Source organism: Emiliania huxleyi (genome assembly GCF_000372725.1).
Source record: "Emiliania huxleyi CCMP1516 chromosome Unknown EMIHUscaffold_18, whole genome shotgun sequence".
Lineage (NCBI taxonomy): Eukaryota > Haptophyta > Isochrysidales > Noelaerhabdaceae > Emiliania > Emiliania huxleyi.
Genome location: NW_005200784.1, coordinates 316,686 through 335,965, shown reverse-complemented (window position 1 = coordinate 335,965; position 19,280 = coordinate 316,686). Strand labels below are relative to the sequence as shown.

At 66.4% G+C, this 19,280-nt stretch overlaps 4 protein-coding genes across 4 annotated transcripts; 2 read left to right on the top strand and 2 right to left on the bottom strand.

The window, feature by feature from the left end:
• Nucleotides 1-10,028: 10,028 nt before the first annotated feature.
• Nucleotides 10,029-12,028, bottom strand: EMIHUDRAFT_63613 (hypothetical protein; the record flags this gene model as incomplete). The annotated part of the gene is made up of 6 exons (XM_005783375.1): nucleotides 10,029-10,424; nucleotides 10,539-10,713; nucleotides 10,875-10,939; nucleotides 11,029-11,188; nucleotides 11,327-11,398; nucleotides 11,562-12,028. The coding sequence occupies 6 exons, from the start codon at nucleotides 12,026-12,028 to the stop codon at nucleotides 10,029-10,031; spliced, it is 1,335 nt and encodes a 444-aa protein (XP_005783432.1).
• Nucleotides 12,029-14,693: 2,665 nt separating this feature from the next.
• EMIHUDRAFT_203064 (hypothetical protein) lies at nucleotides 14,694-16,404 on the top strand (the record flags this gene model as incomplete). Its single annotated transcript, XM_005783374.1, has 4 exons — nucleotides 14,694-15,058; nucleotides 15,170-15,213; nucleotides 15,382-16,072; nucleotides 16,233-16,404. The coding sequence occupies 4 exons, from the start codon at nucleotides 14,694-14,696 to the stop codon at nucleotides 16,402-16,404; spliced, it is 1,272 nt and encodes a 423-aa protein (XP_005783431.1).
• Nucleotides 16,405-16,543: 139 nt separating this feature from the next.
• Nucleotides 16,544-17,114, bottom strand: EMIHUDRAFT_63678 (hypothetical protein; the record flags this gene model as incomplete). The annotated part of the gene is made up of 4 exons (XM_005783373.1): nucleotides 16,544-16,668; nucleotides 16,735-16,822; nucleotides 16,941-17,006; nucleotides 17,073-17,114. The coding sequence occupies 4 exons, from the start codon at nucleotides 17,112-17,114 to the stop codon at nucleotides 16,544-16,546; spliced, it is 321 nt and encodes a 106-aa protein (XP_005783430.1).
• Nucleotides 17,115-18,524: 1,410 nt separating this feature from the next.
• Nucleotides 18,525-19,280, top strand: EMIHUDRAFT_421081 (hypothetical protein; the record flags this gene model as incomplete). Its single annotated transcript, XM_005783372.1, has 2 exons — nucleotides 18,525-18,589; nucleotides 18,658-19,280. A coding segment is annotated over exon 2 (615 nt), but the record flags the coding sequence as incomplete, so codon positions are not given.

The window sequence follows — 19,280 nt, the reverse complement described above, 5'->3', positions numbered from 1 at the left end:
CCTCGTGCGACCTCGCCGGCTGCTGAGGCTTGACGGGGGGCACAGGGGTGCCATTTGCGACGCGCACTGCCAGCTCGAGCTCGCCCGCGCGTGTGTGCGCCAGCACGCGCATCGCGTCGCTCAGCGGCAGCTGCAGCGCAATCAAATGCTCGTGCTTCGCTGGGCGTGGCAGGCAGTCGGCAGGCGAATCAGCGACGCATCGCCGCGCCACGAAGCGAGCAGCAAGCCGATCCCACAAGCTGACGGCGGCGAACGAAGGGCCGGGCGGCAGCGGTGTCTGCTCTGGCCTCCGCGGGATCGTCGCCCAGCGGGGCTCGCTGCCACCATAGGCGACGGCCCCGCATCGCCGAAGTTGCTGCCGGCCCGTTCCGCACAGCGCCCAGTAGTACTGCGCACCAAAAGCACGCAGAGCGGGCACGAGCTCCGAAGAGAGCTCCTGTGGCTCGTCAACGATGAGGCGCGTCCACGATCCCGCGCAGGCAGCCTCCACCTCGTCGCAAACGCGCGAAATGCTGTCGTGGCCCCAAATCTCGACGCACCTCTCCGCACCCGGAACGGAGGCCATCTCGACCTTCCACTGCTCAACGAGATGCGGGGGGCAGAGCACCAACGTCCTTGCGGACTGGCCGTCGCTGGCGGCTAGGGTGAGGGCAATGCGAGTCTTCCCTGCGCCAGGCGGGGAACCGACGACGCCGCCGGAGGGGAGAGCCACACGCGTCTCAAGCTCGGGCCACGCCGGCAGCGGCTCGGCTACGTCCTCCTTGTGCCCGCTCTCGACAGCCCGCATCCACCTCACAGTCCGTAGCTGGTGAGGGTAGAGCAAATCCTCGGCCGCCGCCACATCGACGGCGGCGTTGGCGGCGGCGGCAGCACTGGCGGCGGCAGTGGCGGCGGCGCGAGCCGCCGCCAAAGACTCGGAGGCTGCCGCCCTGGACCGGGTGGCAGCCGCCTGGGCGGCGACCAGGGCGGCCTGGGCGGCGGCGACGGCGACATCAGCAGGCGAGTCGGAGAGACATGATGAGAGGGTCAAGGACGCGTCGAGCGTGCTCTGCCATTCGCCCACAGGTGGCGCCTCCGAGGCAGCAGCAACCACTTTGTCGAGGAGGGTCGCAGCACCGCAGCCCGAGTAGCGGGACGCAAACGCCTCGTCTGCACCGCGCGAGTGGGCAGTGCTCAGCAGCACGCGGCGCACGTTCGGCTCGCCGTCCACTGGCAGCACAAAGCAACGCACCACGCCCGTCTCGATGAGCGCACGCGATGGTGGCGCGCCGGCAGTCTCGGCCGTGAAGGAGTGTCCCAGTCCGTCCCACCAACTGTCGCCGTCGATCGCGAGGGTGTCGCCGCCGCTCTGGAGGCGCTCCGGAGGGACCGGCGGCGGAATGCGAATGAGGCACTGGCCGAGCTCGTGTGGGCGAACGGCGAGACCGGCTGCGTCGGCAGGGGAGAGCACCACCGCGGTGAAGCCCACTCCTCGCGGCATCCCGCCCGTAGAGCGGCGTGCAACCACCTCGACCGGAGAGTCGAGACCATCGAGCGCCTGGTAGATGAGCCGCACGTCCGCAAGAAGAAGCGCCTCCCCCTCAGGCGCGTCGAGGAGCGAGGGCTTCCAGATGCCGCCGCCGCCGCCAGCGCCGTCGCCGATGTCGCAGGCGCAGGCGTCAAAGTCGGGGCGCGGGCGCAGCGCCAGTGCGACGTGTCGTCCCTCTCTCACAGACACTGCTGCTGCCACGCCCCAAGCTGCTTCATTGCCACTGCTCGCCCCTACAAAGTCGAAGAGGCCACCAGCAGCGGCCGCACCTCCGAAATCGAAGCTTCCGCTTTTTGTCGGATCACCAAACCGAGGTCGACGAGTGCCGCTGCTGGGCGTTGCTCGCACGGCGAACCGCCGGATAGTGCGGGGTGTTGTCGGTGAGGCCCCATGCTTGGCGTCCTGCTGCAGCACCAAATTCAGCCGCTGCTCGGTGCTGAGCGTGTGCACGCCGTGTCTCTTGACCGGCGAGACCGATCTTCCACCCCAGGGCGGCATGGCCAACGGCAATTCGAGCCCAGCGTGCCCGCGGCCGCCTCCCGCGCAGCACCGCCGCTGGGGCCGACACGCTGCGGACCTCTGCTTGCCAGCGGCTCTCCTCGGCACCAGAGCACTCCATCAGAACGCCAGAGCCTGTCCTGGGGCGGGTCCCTACGCCCTTACAATCATACGCATAAAAAAACCCGGACTCAATCGATTGTACTGCGGTGGTGTGAGTTACGCGCCAGTCCGCGAAAGCAAAATTCTTCTTTCAAGAACTCGGAGTTGTGTCCTCGCACGTCTGACACTGGGACTGCGAAGCAGACCTGGCTATCGTCCCTACGCCTCGGCCGCGGTAACACGCGCCCGCGCGGGCCAGCCGCGCGGTTTCCGCTACTGTCAATGAGCCCTCGTTACTACAGGCACTGGCATTATTGAGGCTCGACGATGACGATGTGCTTGTATGACGGTCGTCCTACTGCCCTGGCCAAGCTCCGCCGCACCAACGCTGCACTCGCTTGTGTGGTCGCGTCGGATACCTGCACTCTCCTCACACACTGACTCCCACTCGCGAGGCTTGGCTCCACATGACCATGACGCGAGGCGTTAGCGTGCGACATGACGTTCTCCCTTCTGCTGGTAGGTGCGTCGAGCTCTGGCTACTGTCGCAAAGCGCCAGTTGACAGAGTTCCATGCTTGGTCCGCTGTGGCGCTCAACGCCGAGAAGCGCTCGGCGCTTGGCGATTGTCAGACTCTGCGCACAAACACTGCCTCGCGCACCGCACTCTTGTTGTTTGTGTGCAGTAGGGGTAGAGGCGCGGTAGACAGACCCTCTGGCTCTCACAGCGGTCCTCGCACTCGCCTCTCCAACACAGTAGATCCTTGCGTCCTCTGGAACATATACTCACCCTGACCCCGCCCGCTCCGTGGCTGCCAGGGCGCTCCGTGGCTGCAAGGGCGCGGTACTTTCACATGCCGTTCGGCTCGATGGGTGGCCGGTACACGCAGGACATGGACAGTGTCCCTCCGGAGGCGCGTGCGTGCCGGGTCCTGCACGTGCGGCCTCGCCGGGTGGATCTTCCCGACCCACCCACCCACCATGTCCATGTGCAAACTCCCTCTCCCCAACCCCTTCCCCTCCTCAGCTGCGACGCGGGCGGCCGATGCGCTGCTCGCGTGGCACCGGCCGCCCCGCTGGCCGCTCTTGAGGCACGGAGCGATGCTTCCCCGCACTGCGCTCCTTCCACCGCCTCCTCAGGAAGTTACAGCCAGCCGCCCACGCCTCTGAGGGAACGAGCGATCGGGGCGGCTGCTGCGCAAGGCTTCGAGGCGTTTGCGGAGGACGCGGGATAGTAGCAGTAGAGGATGTGACACAGTAGCAGTAGAGTGGCGCCAGCAGCAGCAGCCGCAGCAGCGGCGGCGGCGGCGGCGGCGGCGGCGGCGGCGGCGGCGGCGGCGGCGGCGGCGGCACCATGCTGCTGCCGCCGCCCGTCGCCGCAGTGTAGTAGACACGGGCGGAGGGCGCTGGCGTGCGGCGGCGGCGCTGGGCGGCCTCAGAACTTCTCCCAGGTCTCGCCGTCGCGGAACCACCGCTCGGGGTAGATCTTGGAGAGCACCGGGCACTCGGCCACCGCCACGCGCAGCGCCACGAGCGACTCCTGCGCGAGGTGCGCCGGCCCGAGCCGCCCCTCCTCGCCCGTGGCGCCCGAGGTGCGGAAGCCGTTGGCGAGCTTCTTCTCGTCGATGTCGGAGGCGAGCCAGCTGATGGCGAGCTCGCAGAGGACGCGCACGACGCGCGTGTCGCAGGCGAGCATGTAGTAGCTCGCTACCATGCGGTCGGCCATGCGCTTGCCGTACCGCGCCTCCGGCGGCGCCCGCAGCGTGACCTTGGGCCACCGCACCGGGTCGGTGCGGTCCTCGCACACGCAGTCGCCCTCCTTGCGCTCGCTGAGGCCGTCGCCGAGCGGCTCGTCCGTCTTGCGCGAGAAGAGGGACCAGAAGGCGTACGCGGACCACTTGAAGCAGCCCTGCCCGTCCGCCGGCGAGTTGCAGCGCAGCACTTCGAGCACCTCGATGAGTTCGTCGTACGTGATGTACTTCTTGAAGATGTCGCGTGGCGTCGCGCCAGCGGAGTTCCACAGGGAGCCGCAGCTGCACGTCGTGCCGGCCTCGATCGTGGCCTTCACAAACTTCTCCCCCAGCTCCGCGGTCAGCTTTTTGGTGCTGACCATCAGGTTGATTTCGGCCGTGACGCCGAACCGGAAGACGGTGGCGACTTTGGGTCCCTGCAGCGCGCGCAGCACGGTGGTGCGGGCCTGCGAGTCGAGCCCGTCCATCTCCACGCTGGTCAGGTGCGGCAGCGAGAAGAGGAGGAGGCTCTCGATGACGTCCTCCTGCAGCGGTGTTGCGGAGTGAGTATGCGTTTGTTCGCTAGGCGCGCGGGCGAGGGTCTCGCTCTGCCTCGTCGAGCTCGTGACGCTCGATGGCGCTCTCCACTGCAGCCAGAGTGGCAGCCAGAGCGGCGTCGGACGACGCGCGCGGCGAGGACCGGATCGCGTCGGCGACGGGGTTTGGGAGCTCGCGGTAGGCGTTGTCGACGAGGCCGCTCGGGATTTTGGCAAACAAGCGGAGGGCGTCCGCCAGAGACACGGCGTTCTCAGCCTCAGCCTACCGGTGCGGCGCCGTTGTGACTAGGCGGTGGGCGCGGGACGGCTGCGCGGTGGCTCGAGCCGCGCTCCTCGCGCCGCTCGCGCTGTCGCTCAGTGTCCTTTCGCACCGAGGCCAGGGCGTCGCCGATTTCGGTGCCCGCGTGCCGGTTCTCGAGAACGAGCCGGCGCTGCACCTCGTCGGCGCTCAGCCGCTTACCAGCGACGAGGTGCACGTTCACTCTCGCGAGCAGCTCAGCGCGCTTCGCGCGTGCCTCCGCCTTCGCCGCCGCCTCCGCCGCATTCATGCTTATCCTCCTCAGCGCGGCGCCGAGCGCGGTGTCGGACCCGTGATCCTGCAGCAGCTGCGGCAGGCGCGCCACGTTCGCGGGGCTGAGCTTTGCGCCGCCGTCTGGGATGCTGACGCTCTCCAGGAGCGATGCTTCCGCTGCGCGCTCCTCCTGCCGCCGCGCCACCGCCTCGAGCGCGTCTCGCAGCCGGACCAGCGCGGCGCCGAGGTCGGTGTTGGCCGGGTGGTTTTGCAGCAGTTCCTGCACGTTTTCGACGCTGAGTTTTGCGCCGCCGTGTGGGATGCCCTGGTCCGCGAAGAGCTCTTTGTCTTGCAGGTACTCCTCGCGTCGCCGTTTCTGCTCGTCCTCGCGTCGCCGTTTCTGCTCGTCGAGTTCCTGCTGGTGGTTGGTGCCCTGTCCAACCCAGCAGAATGGGAGAGGAGCAGCGGCGAGAGCAACGGGAGGAGCGGCGGGAGGAGCGGCGCGAGGAGCGGCGCGAGGAGCGGCGGCGAGAGCGGCGGCGAGAGCGGCGGCGGTGAGAGGAGCGGCGGGGAGAGCGGCGGGAGGAGCGGCGAGAGGAGCGGCGGGGAGAGCGGCGGGAGGAGCGTCGGCGGGAGGAGCGGCGGGGAGAGCGGCGGGAGGAGCGGCCACGCGAGCAGTGGCTGAAGGAGCGGCGGCGAAAGCGGCGGCGATAGCGGCGGCGGGAGCAGCGGCGGGGAGAGCGGCGGGAGGAGCGGCGGGGCGAGGAGCGGCGACAGCGGCGGCGACAGCGGCGTGGGCAGCGGCGGTGAGAGGAGCGGCGGCGCTATGAGCGGCGGCGAGAGGAGCGGCGGCGGGAGGAGCGGCAGGAGCCAGCAGGGCGTTGGCGCTGAGAACCTAGAGTAGCAGTGGTTTGTGGGATTGGTGGCTCTCTCGGGCGGGAGGAGTGCCACGAGACGTGTGCTGGTCCGTAGTTCGTGTCGTCAGAGCGGAACGTGTGTTGGGCCGTGGGTCGTGTTGTCAGAGCGGAATGGGCAGGTGCTGCAGGGAGATTGTGACTCGGGAACGCGACACGCGCCAGTGGTGAGCTCGGGACGTGGGGAGGGTGGATATGCGGCGTTCTTGGGCGGGGAGCAGCGCCGGGAGAGCGCGTCATCAGCCGTAGGCGGTTGCTGAGCGGTCGGGCCGGGGCAGCGGCGGTTGTGTGCTGGCAGACAGGACACCGGCGGTCGATCTCGGAGACGCGGGCGCTCGCCGCGATCCGCGGCATTGCGGGGCTTGCGGGGCAGAGAGGCTCCTCCGAGGGGCCGTTTGGGGCAGGGAGGATGGCGAAGTGGCGCGGACGCGTCTCTGGGCTCCAGCGAAGTGCGGCTCGTGGGAATGGGGCATGTGGTCGCTTCATCACGCAATGGCCGTTCCGCAGAGCGCTCCACTGGCGCTCGACGTGACACGCGGCATTGCGGGGCTTGCGGGGCAGAGAGGCTCCGCCGAGGGGCCGTTGGGGCAGGGAGGATGGCGAAGTGGCGCGGACGCGTCTCTGGGCTCCAGCGAAGTGCGGCTCGTGGGAATGGGGCATGTGGTCGCTTCATCACGCAATGGCCGTTCCGCAGAGCGCTCCACTGGCGCTCGACGTGACACGCGGCATTGCGGGGCTTGCGGGGCAGAGAGGCTCCGCCGAGGGCCGTTGGGGCAGGGAGGATGGCGAAGTGGCGCGGACGCGTCTCTGGGCTCCAGCGAAGTGCGGCTCGTGGGAATGGGGCATGTGGTCGCTTCATCACGCAATGGCTGTTCCGCAGAGCGCTCCACTGGCGCTCGACGTGACACGCGGCATTGCGGGGCTTGCGGGGCAGAGAGGCTCCGCCGAGGGCCGTTTGGGCCAGGGAGGTGGCGAAGTGGGCGCGGGCTCGTCTCGGGATCGTCGGCCGGCGATGTGCTGCTCGTGGGGTTGGGGCGAGCCGGTTTCGAGTTTGAGGCAGATGAGCGTGCGGTGGGAGGCAGCGCGGGGGCGTCAATAGGCAATATGATATAACATATGATGCACATTACAATAAAGCAGCACCTGCTTCGCCAGGCCCGAGGCTGGATGCAGCGTGCGCTGGTGCGTCGTCGGGCCAGCCGCCTGAATAGCGAAAACAAAGAGTGCGCGCCTGAGCGCGAGAGGGAGGCGTCCTGCGCTGGGGCAAAAACCTGCCCCGACGGCACCTTGCGCTTGTGCCCGCCATGGTGCCCGCAAGATTGGCGCCGCTCCGCATCGCTCGTGGACGTCGCAAATTGCTGCACGGCGTCGAGGTCCGCCTCACTCAGAGGCGGCAGCGGCTCTGAAAGGAGCGGGTAGTTTCCGAGATCAGCGGAGAGCACTTGCAGCAGGACACTCACGCCGCAGCAGCCGAGCGGTGGGCCGCTCGTCGGGCGAAGGATGAAAAGGAACTTTGTCGCAACACCACCGAGGGACTGCGGATGCTTGTAGGTCGCCTTGTACGCTTGCACCGCTCGCTTCCATGGCTCCAGCGCGTCGAAACGTTTTTTGAATTTGAAACTCGCCAGTCGGAGCTCATCGCACGTCACCTGCTGCCACGTCTCAGCTTTGCGGTGGAGCTCCTTCCCGTTTCGGGGATAATCTGGGCCGCCCATGCTCGGACGGCAAGCAGCCTGAGTGGTGAAGCCAGCGGGGCAAGGCAAATTGAGCTTTTTTTTGCGCAGACTGGAGGTGGCGACTGCAGAAACTTCTCGAATGCCGGTCGGCGTCGACGTGCATCTTGATCTTGATCTTGGATCTTCATCTTGATCTTGATCTTCGATCGTCGGCGGTCTCGCGACGGCGGCGCCCACAGCCGCCGAGCGGGCCAGTTCATCCCCGCACACGGCCCTGGAGTCTTGCGCGGTCGATACACGGAGCCGCGGCGGTGGCGACCCGCGGTGCGCCGGCCGATCGGCGGGATCCACTCGCACACCCTGAACCTCCTACGCGCCGCCCGTGCAGGGGCTGCGCTCTCTCGGCGGGCGGGCTGGTGCCGGCCGGGACCGACCGCGCTGGGCAGGGACCGGCCGCGTCGTCCGCTCCGCGGCCGCTGCAGCATTGCCGGGATCGGCGAGCGCTCCTGCGAGGCGCCTCCGCCGCTCTCATTCTCGAGGTGGGCGGCCGGCGAGTCGTCGCCAATCGCCCGCGTCTTTGTGGCCGCGGGTCTCATTGCGGAGCGTACCGGGGGAGGGCGGCAACGAAAAAGAATTTCAGAGCCGTGCGAAAAAGAATTTTACGAGAAAAGATTTTTTACTTAACTCGGCGGCGGCGGCAAGGACGGCGGCGGCGAGGGGGGAGGCGGTGACAGCGGCGGCGGGCTGGACGGCGGCGGCGACAGCGGCGGCGGCGGCGACGGCGATCTGCTTCTCCTCGCGGCCGGCGGCCGGCAGCACCTCCGGCGGCTCGACGTCGATGGGATCCTGTCGGTGAGATGAGAGGCGCTGCCGAGCGCGGAGTGGGCGCGGGGGGTCCATCGGGATGGCTGGCGGCCGGGGGCGCACCGGCGCAGACCCACACCGTCATGCTCGGTGTGGGTCGGTCCCACAGATTGAGCGTGTAGGTGTGTGGTCGTGAGGCTCGCACACCACGAGTCCCGGCTCCCACGTGTGGAAGTGTGGGACGCGTGTGGAACCTGAGCAAAAACCCTCGTACGTACTTTTGAGCTTACTGACTGGGAGAAAAGGGAGAGGGGGTTGTGTTCTCTAGGCCCCTAACCCCTCTAGTATCCGTTGTAACATGTGAAGGAGCAGTCGTCATACTCTTGGTAGTTCGTCCAGCCGTCTTGGTAGTCTTGGTAACAACGAGAAGCGTATCCGTCTCGATCATGGCTGCCTGCGGCAATGCGCCCTAGACATCTGAGCAGGGCGCGCAGAACGCAGAACGGGCCCGGACAGCACCAGGCACACCCCGCACGCGCGAGCAGGAGCAGGCGCGCGCGAGAGCTCAGGCGCGCGAGAGGGCAGGGCGCGCGCGAGAGAGCAGCTGCGCGCGAGAGCAGGCGCGCCGATACCCCCCCCGATGTTCGGCGATTCGGCGATTCGGCACGAAGTCGATTTTCGGCGATTACTGATGAGGATCCCTAGTGCCTAGAGGAACGAGGGGCCCGAGAAGAATTCTTAAAAGACAAGCCTTCTCTAACGGCGAGAAGAATTCTAAAAAGTCGAACCGAATTTTACGAGAGCTCGCACCATCCACCAACACTGGGCACGGGACTGTCTGTGTTGCGTTAATTAATTACACTATTGGGCCGAAAGGATCCCTACACACTTTTTGACAGCGAAAAAAGAATTCTTTTGAGGCGGAGCAGCGAGCTCACTCGTGTCCCGGCGTATGGGGTAGGCTGGAGAGGTGGACCGGACCTGTCGGCCGTGTTGTGTGCTCGAGGTTGTGTGTTCACGGATCACGCTCAGCTGGACGGAGGATCCCTACACGGGGTGCGAGTTAATGCGCGGTTGGGCGGGGCCTGAAAAGGGGAGCTCCCTCTCTCCCCACCCCGAGGACCTCTGCCCAAGCTGATGCCCAAGTGGATTGCGGCAACAGAAAAAGAATTTTAGAAAAAAATAAAGAGTTGGACAAATACCAAATTCCAAATCGCAAACATAGAAACCCACCAGCAGGACATTGCAATGCAAACGGCAGAGGGCGCGAAGCAAAAAGTATTTGCGTGCGAAAATTTTACTAGTAAAATCCTCCACAAAAAGTAATCCGGTCGTGCGGATTACGCCGAGAGGCGAGAGAAGCCGCGAGAGCAAGGGCCTGGCAGGCGTCGGCGTCGTCGCAGAACGAGGCCGAGGAGAGCGATGAGGTAGAGGATGTGGATGACGCTGACGGGGCAAGGTGCCAGGAGAGAGAGGAACGACTTAATAATTAAATTTAGCTGGGACTAATTAATGTGAGATAATCCGCCACGCACTCGTGTGACGTGTCTCGTCGCTCCTCGAGTTTTTTCTTTTTCTTTCGGGGTCAAAGGCAGCGACTATACTATAGCCCGGGGGGCACTCTTACCAGCTTACCACGCGTACGACGTAGCGCACAGTCAGACACGTACAGTCAACCGAGTGAGAATCGTCACCGTCCCGAGAGTCTCATCATTCCTGCACGCTCCACACCTGCTTCTTCTTCCGCTGCACCTTTGGCACCGCCCCCGGCGCCGAGTGCGCGCGCCGGTTCTTCTCGCGCTTCTGCTGCGTGCCGCGCACTGTCTTCTTGACGAGCGCCGCCTTCAGCACCCGCTTGGGCAGGTGCGTGTGCGCCTTGATCCGGCGCACCTCGGGCAAGTGCTGGTGCTTCTCGACCAGCGCCGCGGCGTACTCGCGCTTGCGCTGCTCGCGGCCCAGCTGCGGCGCGCCGCGCTCGTTGGCGACGGCGCGCCAGAGCCGCACGTTCGTGTCGTCCGAGCCGGAGAGCAGGTAGGCGGCGTCCATCGACCACTGCACGCACGAGAGGCGCTGCATCCGCTTGGTGTGGTAGACGTTGTAGCAGCTCTGCTCGCCTGCGCGGCGGGGCGGCCGCGGGCGGCTCGAGCGGACGGCTCGCGGGCGGCGCCTGCAGCGAGAGCGCTGCTGCGGGCGGGCGGGGCGGGTGCCGCGCGCGCCGACGTTCCAGAGGCGGAGCGTCTTGTCGTACGAGGCGGAGACGAACTGCGTGCCGGTCGGGGAGTAGTCGAGGTCGAGGACGGCGGAGACGTGTCCCGAGTGGACGCAGATGGCCTGGGAGAGGCGGCGCATGTCGAAGGTGTACAGGTCGTGGTCCTCGGAGGCGAGAGTGAGGTGCCTGGGAAAAGGGGGGGGGGGGGGGGGGGGCTGTCTCGCACCGCGGGCGCAGAACCGCGTGCGCAGAGCCCGGGCGGAGTCAAGCGGTGGCTCCCGCCCTTGCCCCTCTCGGAAGCGGGGAGCGGGCGAGGCAGAGGGGCAGGGCGCAGGGCAGTTTCGCACATCGGCTCCATCGGGTTCCAGCAGCACGCGTTGGCGCGCGTCTGCATCGTCATCTTTTGCAGCGCCTGAGGCGGCAGATCGGCGGACGCGTCACGGACACGTCCCAGGGAGGCGGCCGGTGCCCCCTCCGCAGAAGCGCCGAGCCGCTCGAGACGTCGTACAGCGTGACGCCGCGGTCGGCGGAGAGGCAACAGAGGAGCGAGTGCTGCGCGGGGTTGAAGCGGACCGCCGTGACGGTGTCGGCGCCCCACTCAAACGACTGGAGCGCCTGCGCGGACAGGTCATGGACGCGTCGTGGACGCGTCCGCGCAAGGCTACGCCGCCCTCGACGGACGGCGGAGCCGCTCTGAGCGCCTCTGAGGCGCGAGGGTGTCTGGGAGGTGTCTGGGAGGTGTGTCTCGGAAGTGTCTCGGAAGTGTCTGGGGAGCGCCTCGGAGCGCGAGGTGTCCCACAGCTGCACGGTCGCGCCCGAGGTGGCGAAGAGGTGGTCCTTCCAGTGGTGGTCCACGCCGGTGAACGGGTACCTGCGGGGGCGGGCGGCGGCGCGGGGTGCGGCTACTCACGGCAGCGCGGCAGGCTAGCAGACGGCGGTGGCTGCGGCGGCGGCCGCGGCGGCGGTGCGGCGGCCGCGGCAGCGGTGTGGCGGCTGTGGCTGCGGCTGCGGCTGCTGCGGCGGCGGTGGCGCACCGCCCGAGGTATGTGGCGAGCGGCTCGGTCGAGCTGGCCGGCGCACTCGCGGACCAGAGCTTGACGGTCTTGTCGTCCGAGGCGGAGACAAAGTGGTGGCCGTTGCGCGAGAAGGCGAGCCCGCGCACGAAGCCGCTATGCGCCTGCGACGTCCACCGCGCGCCCTGCCGCTGCTCCGTCAGACACCACCGCCGGATCTCGCCGTCGCACGCGCCGGAGACGATCATCGAAAGTGAGGACGGGTTCTTCGCCATGGACTGCACGCCGTCGAAGTGGCCGGAGAGCGCGCCCACGAAGGGCTTGGCAAAGTGCCGGTCGAGCTTGACCGCGTTCACCGCGCGCTTGTACTCCCGTGCCTTCTCGAACGGGTGCAGCTCCGGCGCCATCGAGCGCTGAACCGGCACAATCTCCGAGGCGCGCGCGCGCGTGAAGTCGCGCCGGTCGCGCGAGATGGCCTTGACCTTCATGCGAGCGACGCAGGCTGATTTGGAATCGCGCGAGCTAGACACGTCCGGCTCACGCGAAGCTGTCGACGCGGTGGGGCGCAGCTAAACAAAGAAACGCGCGCTCGGGCTCAGTGATGGTCTGGTAAAAGACGCTATGTCCCCGCGGGGGCTCGGGTCTTGCGGAGATCGAAGCGGGCGTGGGGCACGGTGGCGCTCACCGTCGAAGCGAAGCATTATTAGGTTCAGAGGATGGTGGAGCCGAGCCACAAGGAGCGCGAGAGCGCATGTCGAGCTCTTTGGCGTGCCTGGAGTGACCTGCGTGCTGCCTGCGTGCAGGCTACAGGACTTGGCGTACCCATGTTTCCGGAAACCAAAAAGGAAACGAGAGGGTCCCCAGCTGCCAGCACTTTTCGTTTCCGGAAATTTCCAGGGAAACCAGAGGGTGTTTGGTGCTCCATTCTGGCAACTCTCGAGTTTCCCTGTGTCTGAGAGCTGGTCTGGGCCAAAATCTGAGGCGAAACCGAGGAAACCGGCAAAATACCGGGTATTTTCCAGGTATACCCGGGGTTTTCCAGGTACCCGCAAAATACCCGGTATTTTGCCGAGCGAGTCGGCTGATTTTGGGCCCAAACCTGAGGGAGGGTGTAGAGGATGTAGAGTGTAGAGCGCTGTAGAGCTGTAGAGATGTAGAGTGCTGGAGAGCGCTGTAGAGCTGTAGAGCTCTACATCCGCCGCGTGACGAGGCGCCTGCGTTGTAGAGCGATGTAGAGCGCGATTTTGTTGTAGAGTTTGTTGTAGAGGCCGTCTACAGCCAAACCGCCGGGAAGGCAGTGACTCAAAGAGGTCGAGCCGCGCTAATGGGGTGTCTCCGAGCTTAGTGAAGCTCTGATGGACAGCCCTGACTATCCCTGACACACAGAGAGTCCCTCTGACGGCACACAACACCCTATAACTGCGTCATGACCAGCCTGCCATGTGTCGCCGGTGCCGCATTCGTCGCTGTGCTTCTTTAGCAGGCGGTGGACTGTCGGCTGCGAGGACGGTCGCATTTGCGCGAGGCGAGGCGAGCATTCAGACGCGTTGCATGCGCCATGACTCGCGCCAGCGCGTGCGGGAGCTCCTGGCTGAGCGTTGAGTCCAGGCGAGTTGCGCTGGCCACTATCACTACGCCGAGCCGAGCTGACGCGCCGAGGCGCCGGCCAGTCGCAGCCGTGAGGCATGCCACAGCAGCAGAGGCACCTGCCACCCATTGGGCGGGCAGACAGAAGGCCAGGGCAGCACTGGCAAGTGCAACGCGCCTCATGTCGGAGAGCGACCGTGCCTCGTTCGCCGCTTATGATGTAGAGTTTGTTGTAGAGATTTCACGTTGTAGAGCGCCTCTACATCGCTCTACAACGCAGGCGCCTCGTCACGCGGCGGATGTAGAGCTCTACAGCTCTACAGCGCTCTCCAGCACTCTACATCTCTACAGCTCTACAGCGCTCTACACTCTACATCCTCTACACCCTCCCTCAGGCCTCAGACTCGGCTCAGAGCCCGTGAAATTGACGATTTTCGCGGAGTTTCCTCGGGAAACTAGAGAGGAAACGAGTAACGAGAGGGTGCTGTAGTAAGAGAAACACGGAAAGGAAACGAGACGGGGTGAGCGAGGAAACATGGGTACAGCCTAAATGCCTAATACAGGACGGCGTGCTCCGTGCTGTACCCGACACCTCCGCTATCAGCGCGGAGAGACGAGAGTAATCGCGCCTACAGTGCATAGCGTGAGGGTGTATTCACCCGAACAACCCCGTCTTCGACGCCATTTGCGGCGGGGCTCACAACGGGAGCGCGCGCGCACCTTGGAACCTGGTAGCTGTGGGAGCGGGGCGCTGGCCAACGCCAGGTGGGTGCTTGACCGAGATCCGCCGCCCGTTTAGGCTGTATCCATGTTTCCTCGCGCACCCCGTCTCGTTTCCTTTCCGTGTTTCTCCACAGCACCCTCTCGTTTCCTCTCTAGTTTCCCGAGGAAACTCCGTGGAAATCAGCTGGTTTGGGCCCAAAATCAGCCAAAGCGGCAAAATACCGGGGTATACCTGGAAATTACCCTGCGAGCTGCGACCGGCTGGGTATTTTGCCGAGTTCCTCGGTTTCGCCTCAGATTTTGCCCCAGACCAGCTCTCAGACTCAGGGAAACTCGAGAGTTGCCAGAATGGAGCACCAAACACCCTCTAGTTTTCCTGGAAATTTCCGGAAACGCAAAGTGCTGGGGACCCTCTCGTTTCCTTTTTGGTTTCCGGAAACATGGATACAGGCCAACCGCCCGTTTGACGAGAGCATCACTGCGCCCGGCTCCGAAGGGGCGCGCAGTTTGAGCTACTGTCGCTGCAGACGCTCACGCTGCTCTCCTTCGTGGGTCTCTTCCCACAGCCAGCAAGCGCTGTGAAGCGGCTGGGGGCGGCACAGGGTTCCAACTTTTTCCGGGGTATGGTATGGTACTCTCGCGGCCCAAAGGGTGGGGGGGTATGGTCCTGACCGCCCATCCCCGGTCTCCGGGAGGCTGGCATGGACACCAGACCCCGGAAAAAGTTGGAACCCAGCAGCTGTCTCTTGTTTGGGTGGCGACCAACCGGGTGGCGACCAACGGTAGAGGCCCGACACCAACCCAGGACCTCAACAATCCAGCGGTGAGCTACGCTCGTCCGAAATGGCGCCCTGTCCGAACTGCGCCCGCCGCGCGATACCGGACACGGTGTTGCTCGGCCTGCCAAAAGCCGGCACGACCAGCCTGCACGCGTGTCTCACCGACCCTCGCCGCTTCGTCGACAACGTGTGCTGCCGCGGCGAACGCAACAAGGAGCCGCGCATCTTCTTCCCGCTGCTGGACGACTTTTCCGTCCGCTCGTGGCCGCGGCAGCGAGGCGACTACGACCGGGTGCTCGACTTCACGCCAAACTACCTTGCGTGGGCGTTCCAGACGCTACCGATCGTGCATTCGGTGTACGGAGGCGGAGGCCGCCCGCTCCACCTCGTGCTTGTTCTTCGCGACCCGGTCGATCGCGCCTTCTCCGAGTGCGTCTCGATCAGCCGCTCACTGGCATCACACGCCCCGCCACAGCTGACACAGAGGAGCCTCGCTACGTAACACACCACGTGCGCACATGATGCCTCTTTGCGCCGCAGGTACTGCATGTTTGCACGCGACTCGTCCTCGGCTCGTCGCGCCGGTGTAGAGACGCGCCCCCTCACACGCCTCGGCTTGCACCTCGGCCGCCCGTCTGTCTAAGGTGCTCGCGGCACTGCGCACGCGGCGCGCCTGCTCCGGCGCCGCCATCCTGCCGTCGTCTCCATGGACACCCGCCGGGCGGCTCTTCACGCGTGGCGGTTGTGAGCAGGCCTCTCCAACCTCCGCCGCTTCTGCGTGACGCCGATGGAGTCCTCCTGCCCGCCGCCGTTCAGCGGCGTCTGCATGGACGACGTGGGCTGGCTGCGGCGGGGGGCAGGAGTCTTGCGAGGGAGGGGGGCAGCAGGGGGGGCAGGGGCACGCCCAGGCCTTTTCCATCTGGGCCTCCTTCCGTCACGCCCAGGCCTCTTCCACAAGGAGTTTCGCGCCGCGGCGGCCGCCATCGGCGCGGCCTTCCCTGGCACGCTGACGGCGGAGGGCGAGGTGAACCGGAGCGCGCTTGCGTGGCTCGTGTGGCCGGGCGGGCGGGAGAGGCCCGAGGCGGCGGTGGTGGAGAGGCTGGCGGCGCTGGTGATGCCTTGGAAGGACCGTGCGTGCCAGCGCGGCTGGGGGCAGGACACGCAGCACGACAACGCCACCTTTACAGAGGTGATCACCGCCGAGCTGAGGCGGATGGAGGAGTGCGCGCCGCCGCCGCAGCGTGCGCTCACGATGGACGCCCCGGCGCTCGAGGGTGTGGTGCGGCGCTGCTTCTCGCTTCGCCGCTTCCAGTATGCGGCGGAGAGCGTGCCGGTGTACCAGCTCGCGCTCTACTTGCGCCGCCTCCCCCCCTCGCCGTCGGTCCGCTGGACAGTGCTGCGGTACGAGGCCCTCTACGCGAGCGGCACGCCCGCCGACTGCACGTGCGTGCTCGGCGCGGCCACCTTCGGGCTGCGCCCCAGGGGCGCCGACTGCAGCGGCGCGCGGGGCGACCGCCCCGTCGACAGGCGCGGGAGGGAGGACGGCCCGCGGGGCGGGAGAGAGGCGTCCGCGTCCACGACGAGTCCACGACGTGTCCCATAGGCCGGAGAGGATGGCGCACAGGAAGCAGTACCGCAACAGAGCGGTGTCGCCCTCGTATGATCGGCCCCGCCTCGACCGCGCCTTCGCCCCGTGGTACGACGCGCTCCTCCAGCTGGCGGCGCGCGCGGGCGGCAACGCCACCGCGGCTGTCTTGCGAGAGCAGCTATCATAAAACTGTTCTGGCCTCCAGGTTCGGCCAAGGGGGTTTTCACATGCAGAGCCAAAACAAAAAGAGCATCTGCACTCAGACTCACCGCGAGACTCGAGACACCCCCTGCCCTCGACACCCCAAAATGTTTTTGACAATGTGATCAGTCTTCACGCCATCGGTGCCCGCATTCGACACACTTGTAGAAGGTTGTCATCGGTTCGTCGGCCGAGCGGATCTGCAGCTGCTGGTAGTAGGCGCGGTGATGACTACACCGCGGACAGGAAGCTGCGGGGCGAGGGGAGGGATGAGCCAGCGCGGGCGAGGAGAGAGAAAGTGTGCGATCTGGCTCACCGTCAGCCTGGTCCGCATTCTTCCACGCGTCCGGCCCGCCCAGCACATCGTCCACCTCCTTCCGGTCGAGCAGCATCTCCGACTTGACCTGAGATACGCGGGAGGAGCGCCCTCAGCAGCCGGCGGAGGCACAGCGACGGTGGCTCTTCCCGGTGCGGCCGGGAGTATCGCACGGGTCGTCCTAGCGCGGCTGCGAGTGGGCGCACCCTGGTCGTGAGCTGATGGACGTACGGGCACGTCTGGCAGAAGAAGCGAAGCCGATCGCTGATGCTCTGAAAGCAGAGTGACAGTCTGAGTGGCGGGCCGGATAGAGGCGGGGCCGAGGTGGAAGCTCGCACCTCAAGCTGGAGCATGCTGCCGCAGTGCGGGCAGAAGTGCATCGCGCCACGATCTTGCTACCACGTTTGCGCCAGGAGCAGGCTGCGCCGCACAAGCTGCACGTGATGCCACCCCCCCGGGGCACGGCGGAGCGTGATCAAGAAGAAATCGCGCACGCGGCTTAAAGAATAAAAACAAAAGAATAAAAAGAAAAATCTCTTCTCGCGCGCTCGCTGCGCAGCAAGCACAGCCTGAAGGCAGCCGTCGCCTGCGCTGCAACCGACATGGCGGGAGCTCGATTCACCAACTTGACCGACGCGATTGAACCGCGCGACGGTGCCGAGCCACGCGTTGGCGACGACAAGCGGCAGGGCATCCACCGGCTGTTTGGAACGACAGAGTTTTGCAATGTCTGGTGCGTTTCCTTTTTATGTTGCGGGTCCACCGGGACCGGCGGCAACAGCTCTGAGGACCCATGCGGCTGGCGCAGGTGGTGTGTGCCGCTCAACGCGCTCGGCCACAGTGGCGTCGACCGCGACTCCATCCCGGCGGCGCGGGGGCTGCTGCAGCGGCTGAAGCTGCACGTCGACCCAATCCTGCGGCGGCGCGGGTGGCGCGTCAAGCACTTGCACGAGCACAATGGCCGCGGCCCCGGCGGCATGTGCTACCACGACCTGCAAGGCACGGCGGACATCTCGATCCGCCTGCGCGCCGTCGCAGGAGTGTGCCTGAGAAAGCCTTGCCAGGGGTAATCTCCACAACCGCGTTTCACCCATGGTGGGTCCGCCTGGCAGGAGACGCGCGCTGCAACGTCTTCCTCCCGTTTGGCCGGCTGCTCGCCGTGATGCTCCACGAGATCACGCACATCTCGGGCCACGGCCTCGAGGCGGACACCGGACAGACAGACAGACAGACACACACACACACACACACACACACACACACACACACACACACACACACACAATCAACACACACACACACGCACACACACACACACACACGCACGCACGCACGCACGCACACATGCACACACGCACACACACGCACGCACACGCACGCACTTCCGCAGCGACGGCCTGAGGGCACCACTCGGCCCCGACAGGACATCCACCCGCCAGAGTTTTACGACGAGCTGCGCGTCGTCCGACAGCAGCACCGCGGCTTCGTTGCCGACGGCACGATCGTCGACCCCGAAGCCGCTGCCTTGGGCGGAGGCGGCGGACGCGGCGGCGAAGAAGGAGGCGGCGGAGGAGGCGGCGGCGGAGGCGGAGGCGGCGGCGCCTCTAGCAGTGCTGCAGTGGGCGGCGGCGACGGCGGCGGCGAGGGCGAGTCGGACCTCGTCGAGGGCGGCTGCAAGACCCGCAAGGGCTCCAGCGGTCGGCGCGGCGCCGGGCGCAAGCGGCGCGGCGGCGGCGGCTCCTCGTCCTCGGCTCGGCACGCGCAGCAGCCGCCGCAGCGGCGGCGGCCGCTGGGCAAGAAGCAAAAGATGATCGACCGCCGCACGACGGAGGGGAAGCGGCTGGCCGCGGAGCAGGCACCCGCCCCCAACGTCCGCGACAGTGTCCGCGTATCGTCCGTGACGCGTCCGTGACGGGCATGCAGGCGGCGCATGCGACGCCTGCGGAGGCGGCGCGGGCGGCGGCCCTGGCTCGCTTTGGGCAGGCGCCGCTCTCCGCCGCTGAGAGCCGGACGAAGGCGCTGCGGCGACAGGCGGTTGGCTCGAGCGGCGCGACGGCGATCGCGCTCGACAGCGAGAGCGAGGAGGAGGGCCCGGGCGACGGAGGCCTGTTTGCGCCCATGCCGGCGTTGGGGGGCGGCCAGGAGGACAGCGACACCGACGACGAGGTGGAGGACGACCCCGTGGAGCTGCACGACGGGCCTCCCGGCATGTGCAGCTGCCCCCGCTGCCGCGCGTCGCCGCCAGCCTCGCCGCAAATGTTGGACTAACGGGGAGCTCGTGTTGAGTCATGATTGCGGCGTTAGCGCTGCGGGCGCACAGGCCCCGCGTCGGTCGGCTGCGATCACGCGCCACGTGCGCAAGTACGTTCATTTGGTGCGCGTTTTTTGCGTGGTTTTGTCGCATTTCGGGCCCTGGGTTGTGCATTGTGTGATTGGGTGTCGCTCTGCGTCAGTAGTGGTCGCGAGCGCACACACGGTAAGTGAAGTCTCTCGAGTGCTTTTGGGGCTCGTCTATCTTTGGCAACATATACATTGTCCTGGGGCGT